The sequence below is a fragment of the Lotus japonicus genome, chromosome 2 (assembly GCF_012489685.1).
Source record: "Lotus japonicus ecotype B-129 chromosome 2, LjGifu_v1.2".
Lineage (NCBI taxonomy): Eukaryota > Viridiplantae > Streptophyta > Magnoliopsida > Fabales > Fabaceae > Lotus > Lotus japonicus.
The window spans coordinates 13,121,215-13,131,454 of NC_080042.1; the positions used below are offsets into that span (position 1 = coordinate 13,121,215).

The 10,240-nt window shown below is 39.2% G+C and overlaps 1 protein-coding gene across 1 annotated transcript; it reads left to right on the forward strand.

The window, feature by feature from the left end:
* The first annotated feature begins 5,132 nt into the window (after window positions 1-5,132).
* Window positions 5,133-5,850, forward strand: LOC130736083 (uncharacterized protein At4g04775-like). Its single transcript, XM_057587935.1, has 3 exons — window positions 5,133-5,237; window positions 5,341-5,601; window positions 5,815-5,850. The coding sequence occupies exons 1-3, from the start codon at window positions 5,133-5,135 to the stop codon at window positions 5,848-5,850; spliced, it is 402 nt and encodes a 133-aa protein (XP_057443918.1).
* Window positions 5,851-10,240: the final 4,390 nt, after the last annotated feature.

Here is a 10,240-nt window from a genome sequence, read left to right on the forward strand (position 1 = left end):
CAAAACTATGTGCTAGCATGATCGTCGTCTGGATCAGAATCCAGAACGACCAAGTCTACTAACCCTATCCGTCCTCCCCTCGCAACCGCAGTGCGCTCCGATGCTGGACTCACGGGCTTAGGGCCCGAACCCTGATCATCGATGATCGCAACGGTGGGTGCACTAGACCCTGCCGAAGGCACTCCCACTGGAATCTCCTCAGAGGGGTCCTCCTCGTCTGAAGACAATGGTGGTGGTGGTGGTCCTCCAAGTCCTGGTCCACAATAAACGCCCGGTGGCAAGTTGAAGCTGATAGAGCATCGCCTCAACACTCCTGACCTCAGAAGTCCTCCGCTATCCACGTGATCCTCCATGATGCGCCCCGAATACGTCGCTCGATGGCTCGCGGGGTCAACCACCCACGACCCGGGGTCGTCCTGATCGATCATCTCATACCTAATCCCCCCCGAAGGGTGGACCATGGTGTACCAATCCGCAATATTCATCTGACAAAAGGCGTTGTCCGCCAAAACACACACAGAAGACGCGAGGGTCAACTCTAAAGAACTATGTAGATAATAAACCCAATAGGTACAAATAATAAATAGCCACTTAGGCTTATAACTAGAGATGTCATTCCTAGGGTTGCATGTTCCATATCGAACGTAAATGACAACAATAACAAATAGCATGTTCCAAATAGGGTTGACAAATAACAATCACACTCGACAACTAAATTAGTATGTATGTTGCATGATATGCAATGCAGGTTAACCCAGTCAACCAATATGCATTCCGGAACGGATGGACATCATCGGATCAGCCCTTCACCAGCCACGGTGGTGCCATTTCGGCCCGTGATGCCTCTTACTCCAACATCATCATGTAGTCAGATCAGCATAAAACCCGAAGGCCTGCCATTTCGGTCTGCTACTAAGAGTCACCTAGCAGCGCTCTTACGCGGAAATCCTGGTCTTATAACCAATTTTGGAATCCGCCGTGGTCCGGTATCTCGCCGTGTTTAAACCACTTAATGAGTGCATGCAATGCAGTGATTAGCCAAACAACGTCTCCGACCTCACTCGACACGTCGCCACGTGTTCTAGCTAAATTAATGTCTCTAAAAGCTTACCCTAAGGTAAAGTCGATTCTGCGACAAAATACAATAATCATAAAACGAGTGCAACCACTCACGATGACTCTTCGGGTCATCAATACTCACGAAGTCTCACGCTTCAGTGAAGTTTCATGCTCTCACAAGGTCTCACGCCTCAGTGGAGTTCCATGCTTTCCACAAGGTCTCACGCCTCAGGGAGTATCCCGCATTCACAAGGTCTCACGCCTCAGTGAAGCTTCTCGGCTCATCCCTTGGATGGCTAACAAACTGCTCAACGAGCGAAGGAGTACCAACATACTCAGAACTTACCAAACTCCTCAACACTTGGATCCGACGACACTCCTCGTTTTTCCAAAACTATGATTTGACTTCCAATGCCTTCCTTCGAGGTTGTTGTCATTACTTAAAGATTTTGAGGTTATTTAAGGTCTTATGAATTTTCTTTATAAAATAGATTCCATTTTGTCTTATCGCAAGTCTTATACATTTGTAGGGTCTCCCAATCCCAAGTCGCTTCCAGAGGATGTCTCGATCCACTAAACAGAATTAAGGCCCGAACCTCGTTCGTCCTATCAAACTTTCTCAAAACTCTCAAAATAAAATCGGCATGACCTGCCCGCTATTCTCACCATTCAGAATCTCAGATTCCAGTACAGAGCATATTTAAATCATCACAATCAACAACATGTCATATATCAATAAATCGCATCATAAACACTTAGCACTTAGCATATAAAGCATGCACCACACATCCTAGATTACCCACATAGCACATAGCATGTAAGACAATCTCAAAAACATTCAGTAGATGAATCATCTACATTGTCAGCCGAAGCCTCAGAAAACATTTTCCATTCACACACAATTCCAGTGCATAAACAGTAAACAATGTCGAAACATCGACCCTAAGCATTAACTAGAGATTCAGTGAGAAGCCCTCACCTGAAGGTTCTCCAGTATGATCGTCAAGCGCTTCCTCGCACTCAAAGTGTTGTTCCTCAGAGAAATCCGCAAAAGCACCTTTACAATGAAACCACAGAATACTATCAGAATCTATCGGAAACTAAGCTATCGATACTTACTAAGGTTACTCGAAGTAATCTATACTCTAAGGTACGATAAACTAGCGCGAAAGGACAAGTTTTCGGAAAAGGAAATTTCCTCCTCCCCCCCCTAAATAGGTTCGGCCACTTTGGTTAATTGTGGGGTTCGATTTTTCTTCGATCAAACTTGGTTCCTATGCTTTCATTAGCCGTAACTAAGGGTATTCTGAACTCGGAAAAATTATCGGATCAAAAACTGTCGCAGGGGTATTTTGGTCATGATTTTTAACTTAGGATTTTCAAAACTGAAATCCCAAAAATAAAATTTTGCAGGGACGTCACCAACGACGTTTATGACAACTAATCCTACTAGCACTAAGCTAAGGCGATAGTTTTCAGTCTAAAGGTTGAAGCTTTACTCCAAAAGTTCCAAAAATGGGTATTTTAGGTTCAAATTGATTCCGGCGGAATTCCGGCGACATAACGGAAAATCTAATCCGGCAGAAGTGATCTTGGGCACATATAGAAGAGGTTTAGAATCAGAAATGAAAGATTCAGGATAGTTTTGCAAAAACCCATAAACTATTCACTCAGAAAACTCTATAGAAAAGCTATGGAAAAAGCGATCAGAGGTAAGGATTAGCGACTATACCTCGAAACCTTGAAGCAGCGACTAACGGATCAACGATCAAGCATGTAATGAAGAAAACTCTTCTTCCTTCTTCCTTGTTGAAGCTCGCGGGTTTGAAGAGAGAAAATGGAGGAGAATTTGAGTTTTTCTTCCTTTCTTTGCTATATATAAAGGTTGGAAATTCGCGGGAAAATGAAAGTTTCGCGAATCTGATTTTTACGGCGTCATTCTCCGTGAATTAATAGATATGTTTTGGCAAAAGAATTCCAAAACTATAAAGAGGTCTCCTTGTATTTTTGGCAACTAATGCATAGTCGGTATAAAACTATTTTACCCGATAAGTTGCTTTTTGCATCGAATGTCGGAATAGAAAACTTCCTTCGGAAGAAAGATTGAAATCATCAAGAGAAATGGGTGTACGCGTGTAGAATATTCATTTGAAGCTCTGAATAGATAAAGTCCCCATAGTCGGGTGATTCTAGGGTTTTGAAATACCAGGGATTCGGTTTCGGCAAACTTCCGATGATTGGAATCGGACGTTCGTAGATCCTAGAGTTTCGCCTCGAAACGATTGTGATATATGGAAAAAGAGAAGTTCTAACATTTCTCTGAAGATTTTTGGAATTAACTGCCATCGTGCCTAAAAGTGAAAATTAGCTATATACTAGGGTTTCTGACCTAGGTTTAAGCGTAAAACGTTCGTGCTATAACTTTTATCGATCATAATGCAATCCTTGAACTTTTCCTGAACTTTCTCCTTCATAAATATATTTCATTTAATAAACTTTCGTTCAGGTTTCCCTTCACATTACATCAACCCTAATCGTGAATAAGAAGTTTATTCACTTAGCATGAACTTAAAAACTCGGGCCTTACAAAACCGTAGACAAGCAAGGATTTTGGAAATGTTAACTAAGGCCAATGGTGAGTGAATGACAAAAGAAGTAGTATAGGTTAGAAGGCACAATACCATTTGTTTCTACTTTCATGCATGCATTTATTGCATGAAACCATGTATTTGACGTTGGGTTGATGCGTGGCCACCCTATCCCCTTTGTACTAGGTAGATTCCAACCTTGTATGTTGTGTGGTTTCATGAATTAAAAAAAGGACCGGTCAATGTGAATTTATTTGGTTCGACATAAGACAAATATATAGGCAACAATACACCCTTGACCAAAAACTCAATTGAGTTACATTTAATCTTGTACTTATTTGAGTGAAATTTTATAATCAAATCACCATTCACATTTGATTGAACCTTATTTATTTGTTAATGTAATTATGTTGTAGCTTTTTTTTTCTAATGAGATTGTCTTTTCCACTAATTGTCTTTATCATGTCAACATGTGCTTAAAATCATTATTTGATTTTGTGTTAATGTTGTTTATAATAGGAGTAAGGGAGTAATGGAAAAATGTTGATTCATGATTACATCATGATGAGAAGGGTGTTCCATGAAGAACATAAGGATCATGCAAGGATCTTGACACCCAAAAATGGAACTAGGTTGACTTCAAGTATGAGTAAGAACAGGCAAAGATCATTCATTAATACTCATTGACAAAGTAGTTTGAGTTGAAGTTGTTAACTTCTTCAATCTTCCATCATTCCTCCGGCAATAAACACCAATGTTGCATTAATCATGAAATTAACTTACGGCCAGTTCAATTTATAACTTCCCATTACTTTGACTTTCCATTTTGTCATTTTTTATGGAGGCAAGTTGTGGTTTCGAACGTTGTTGTACCTTGGCATTTTTTATTACGAAAACATTTTCAATAGTACAGTAGTAGACCTGAGCAGGTTGTTGATTGTGACAATACAAATTGTGGAAGCATTATAACAACTTTAGGTTCATAGGCATCGTTCCATCGCTCCTCACAAAGTTTCACTATAACGGGTTATTTTGACAACCAAGGCAAAAAGCAAGGTTCAGATTATCTTCAAGTATTTTTCCCATTTGGTGATTCTTCTTATTCTCTCCAACACGTGAAGACCTGTATAAGCAAAGTATCTGCTGTAACCAATTGTGGGGTGAACGAAGTAGTTAGTTCCTCAAGTAATTATGGTGAGGAATGAAGTTAGGGAAGTTAGTTCCTCTAGTTAGTTTGTCCCATTAGACCTTCAGACAAGTACTCCCTTATTAGTTACATGATTAATGCAGATTAGTAATTAAGCCCCTCAATTAATTAAATAACCCTTTAAATTTGGGTGAGCTCTCACCTCCTCTATTGTCACCTCATCAGACCCAATTGTTCTTCATCTCCCTCTATTTTTTCCCCTCTTTCACTCAATCTCTTCCTCAACCATGAGAAGACCATGTTCCTCTGGTTCATGTGCTTCTACGAGTACATACTCCATGCCTCCTGGAGGAATATGTGCGTGTGGTGAACTCATTGTGTACCTCACATCCCACACTAATGATAATCCAGGAAGACATTTCTGGAGATGCAGGAATTTCAAGGTAAAAAATTGTACATAATTTCAATTTCAGTCAATTTTAATTTGATTCCATTCATTGAAATCCTTCACTTTTCACAACAAAATACCTTGCAATTTTTTTTCAGACACCAAGGGACTGTGGATTCTTCTTGTGGGATGATGAAGTTGGACTAGGTTCAGCAAGACAAGGAGGTATTGATGCGTTGAAGACAGAATTGGAGGATTCGAAGAAGAAACTGGAAGAATTGAAGACAAAATTTGAGGATACGAATAGGAAACTTGAGGAAAGCAAGAACAAGATTAGCAAGCTTCAAAGGAAGCTTGATTGTGAGATGATGAATAAGAATCTGGCCTTTTCCACCATTGTGGTTGTTGTGTTAGCTTGGGTAGTTAGTTTTTTCTTTATTTTTGGGAAAATGTAACCAGAGAAGGGAACTTTGTTTGGGTAGGGTTTGGGAATCATGCAATGGCATCAAGCAATGACACCTAATTAGAAGTTTATAATCAAATGTGTTTGACACAATCTCAATTACTACTTCTTAATATCAAGTGTCTTTAACTTAATCTCAATTATTAATTCTGTCATGTACTTAATCCAGTTGACTAACCGTGAGGATGAAGTGTTGTTGATATAAACTCAATGGCTAATTAGAAGATATATTGTCTTTGACTTAATCTAATTGACTAACCGTTGACTTAATCTCCAAGACTAATTAGGCTTCCGTCATTACCCATCTCGAGGATCAAGTGTTGTTGACTTAATCTAATTGACTAACCGTGAGGATCAAGTACCTTTGACTTAATCTCCAAGACTAATTAGGCTTCCGTCATTATTAATCTTGAGGATCAAGTGCCTTTGACTTAATCTCCAATACTAACCGTGAGGTTCAAGTACCTTTGACATAAACACCAACACTAATTAGGCTTCCGTCATTATTAATCTTGAGGATCAAGTGTCTTTGACTTAATCTCCAACACTAACCGTGAGGATCAAGTGCCTTTGACTTAATCTCCAACACTAACCGTGAGGTTCAAGTACCTTAGACTTAATCTCCAACACTAATTAGGCTTCCGTCATTACCCATCTTGAGGATCAAGTGTTGTTGACTTAATCTAATTGACTAACCGTGAGGATCAAGTACCTTTGACTTAATCTCCAAGACTAATTAGGCTTCCGTCATTATTAATCTTGAGGATCAAGTGCCTTTGACTTAATCTCCAACACTAACCGTGAAGTTCAAGTACCTTTGACTTAAACACCAACACTAATTAGGCTTCCGTCATTATTAATCTTGAGGATCAAGTGTCTTTGACTTAATCTCCAACACTAATGTTGGGGATCAAGTGCCTTTGACTTAATCTCCAGCACTAACCGTGAGGTTCAAGTACCTTTGACTTAATCTCCAACACTAATTAGGCTTCCGTCATTACCCATCTTGAGGATCAAGTGTTGTTGACTTAATCTAATTGACTAACCGTGAGGTTCAAGTACCTTTGACTTAATCTCCAAGACTAATTAGGCTTCCGTCATTATTAATCTTGAGGATCAAGTGTCTCTGACTTAATCTCCAACACTAATCTTGAGGATCAAGTGCCTTTGACTTAATCTCCAGCACTAACCGTGAGGTTCAAGTACCTTTGACTTAATCTCCAACACTAATTAGGCTTCCGTCATTACCCATCTTGAGGATCAAGTGTTGTTGACTTAATCTAATTGACTAACCGTGAGGATCAAGTACCTATGACTTAATCTCCAAGACTAATTAGGCTTCCGTAATTATTAATCTTGAGGATCAAGTGTCTCTGACTTAATCTCCAACACTAATCTTGAGGATCAAGTGCCTTTGACTTAATCTCCAGCACTAACTGTGAGGTTCAAGTACCTTTGACTTAATCTCCAACACTAATTAGGCTTCCGTCATTACCCATCTTGAGGATCAAGTGTTGTTGACTTAATCTAATTGACTAACCGTGAGGATCAAGTACCTTTGACTTAATCTCCAAGACTAATTAGGCTTCCGTCATTATTAATCTTGAGGATCAAGTGTCTTTGACTTAAACTCAATGGCTAACCATGAGGATCAAGTACCTTTGACTTAATCTCCAAGACTAATTAGGCTTCCGTCATTACCCATCTTGAGGATCAAGTGTTGTTGACTTAATCTAATTGACTAACCGTGAGGATCAAGTACCTTTGACTTAATCTCTAACACAAATTAGGCTTCCGTCATTACCCATCTTGAGGATCAATTGTTGTTGACTTAATCTAATTGACTAACCGTGAGGATCAAGTACCTTTGACTTAATCTCCAAGACTAATTAGGCTTCCGTCATTATTAATCTTGAGGATCAAGTGCCTTTGACTTAATCTCCAAACACTAACTGTGAGGTTCAAGTACCTTTGACTTAATCTCCAACACTAACCGTGAAGTTCAAGTCCCTTTGACTTAAACTCCAACACTAATTACGCTTCCGTCATTATTAAACCTGAGATCAAGTGCCTTTCACTTAAACTTAATGGCTAACCATGAGGATCAAGTACATTTGACTTAATCTCCAAGACGAATTAGGCTTCCGTCATTACCCATCTTGAGGATCAAGTGTTGTTGACTTAATCTAATTGACTAACCGTGAGGATCAAGTACCTTTGACTTTGTGAGACCCAAGTTTTAAAGTTTGGAATAAACCGAATGAAATTTCTTTCCACGACTAATTTGATGTAACGTGAAGGAAAAACCTGAACAAGTGTTGATTGAATGGAATAAATTTGTGAAGGAGAAAGTTCAGGAGAAATCTAAGGATTGCATCAAAGTCGATAAAGGTTATAGCACGGTTAGTATTCGCTTTAACCTAGGTCAAAAACGCTAGTAAATAGCTAATTTGCGTTTTAGGACACGATGGGACTTAATTCCAAAAGTCTTTAGAGGAATGTTAGAATTTCTCTTATTCCTTTCCATGACAAGCGTTTCGATACGAAACCCTGGAATGTACGAACGCCAAATTCCAATACTCGGAAGTTTGCCGAAACCGAAACCCTGATAGTTCAGAAACCCTAAAATCAACGGACGATGAAGACTTTTTCTATTCGGAGCTTCAAATAAAGATTTCATCCGCTTACGCCCACTCTAATCGACGTTCTGAATCTTTCTTCAGATGGAAGTTTCTGCATCCGAGGTCAAAATCATAAAGTGCATAAAGTGCATTTTTAAGCCGGTAAACATTAAAAACAAGCCTCGAAAACCAAAAATCATACTAATATTTCTTTGAAGAATTAGAAGATTCAGCAGGAAGATTATCGTGTCTAAAATACATTGGAATCAGTAGGAAAAATCGGAATCGCAAAATTTTCATTTTTCCGCGTTTTCCATTTCCTATATATAGCTTGAAACGAAAAAAAAAAAACAAAAAAATCACAAAACACACACACACGGCCGTGAGTTCTTGGAGGAAAAGGAGGAAAAGTGATTTTGCAAATTCTTGACCGATCGTCGTTCCGTTCGTTGCTACGCGTAGGCCTCGAGGTACTGATGCTATTTCTTACTTCTGATCGTCAATTCTGTCGCTTTTCTCTATGTCTTTCTGTGCTCAAAGTTTTGAGCTTTTTGTAAAACTGTCCAAATAAGCTGATTTCAGTGTCTAAACTTATTGCCTACGTGCTCTAGAGCGTGAATATCCGGTTGTTTTCTGCTGAATCTCGCCGAATTGCCGCCGAGTTTCAATTCTGCTCAAAAACCCATTTTTATGCTGAGGTTCCGCTTTTTGGATCAAAAACTCTCGACTGAGCTTAGCTTTAGTAGGATTAGTTGTTATAAATGTCGTTAGGATCGATCCCATCCAATTTGTTTTTCGAAATTATGATTTTGAGTTTCGGAGCTAAAAATATTGACCAAAATACCCCTGCGACAGTTTTCGACCCGATAATTTTTCTGAGAGTTTCCCTGGCCTAGATATCGCCTAAGAATACCTAGGAATTGATTTAGATCGAAGAAAAAGTTCGAAAACCCTATTTTCCATAGTGGCCGAAACCTATTTGCTTGGGTACCGTGTCCAAAAATAAATTTTGGGTCTCTATGACCTGAGCCATTGCGTAGCTCTTTCAATTGTCGAAATTTTGGCGCCGGTTTCGTGTCATTCCGAGTTCTATAGCTCGAGTTATGCACGTTTTAGCGAATAAAGTGTTTTTGTACAAAACTTGAATCGAGTCAAAACTCATCCATTCGGGGGAAGCCCTTCCATTCGTGCCTAAATCTTGTACTCTGAAGCTTCTTGAGCTTTGTCTAACGTTAGTTAGTATTGTTTCGATTGTACTGACTTATTTTGATTGATTTTTGCTTTGTTTGCTCTAAGGTTCGTTTGTGGAAACCTTGGACTTGACTGAGCAAGCTTGTGAGCGAGACCTGCACCGCGAGACTAGAACAACTCGAGGTGAGGGCAACTTACCTTGCTAGCTAATGTTTTAGGCGTCGATGAATTCGACTTGATTTATTGTTTATGCACTTGATTGTGATTGACTGGGAAATGTTTTCTGAGGCTTCGGCTGACAATGTTGAATATTTATCGTTTTGATTTGCCATTGATTGATTCATATGCTGTACCTGCTAAATGGATAATCATAGGCTATGTGAATACTTGTGCACATGATTTGCTGGATTATATTGATTATACTGTGCAATTATACGAATATTTGTGGAACGTCAGAGTGTGGGGAAACAGGTAGTTATGCCATACTCAAGATGAGAATTTGGGAAAGTTTGACGGGACGAACGGAGGTTCGGGCCTTGTTATTGTGTTAATGGATCGAGACCTTCTCTGGGAATTACTTGGGATGTTGGGATCTTTTAAACTCATAAGGTTAGAGATAAACCTAAATGGAAACTATTTTACAAGGAAAATTCATAATACACTAAACAACCTCTGAACCCTTTTAATAATGATAACAATGTCAGATGAAAGCTTAGGGCTTGGATATTAGTTTTGGAAAATGAGAAGTGTTGCCGAATCCAAGTTTTGGGGAAACTAATAAGT

Bases quoted from the DNA above. Each gene is read 5' to 3' on its own strand.
- LOC130736083 (XM_057587935.1), top strand. From the start codon at position 5,133: ATGCCTCCTGGAGGAATATGTGCGTGTGGTGAACTCATTGTGTACCTC. The intron at 5,238-5,340 runs GTAAAAAATTGT...ATTTTTTTTCAG, and splicing joins GGAGATGCAGGAATTTCAAG to ACACCAAGGGACTGTGGATT. The intron at 5,602-5,814 runs GTAGTTAGTTTT...TACTTAATCCAG, and splicing joins TGGTTGTTGTGTTAGCTTGG to TTGACTAACCGTGAGGATGA.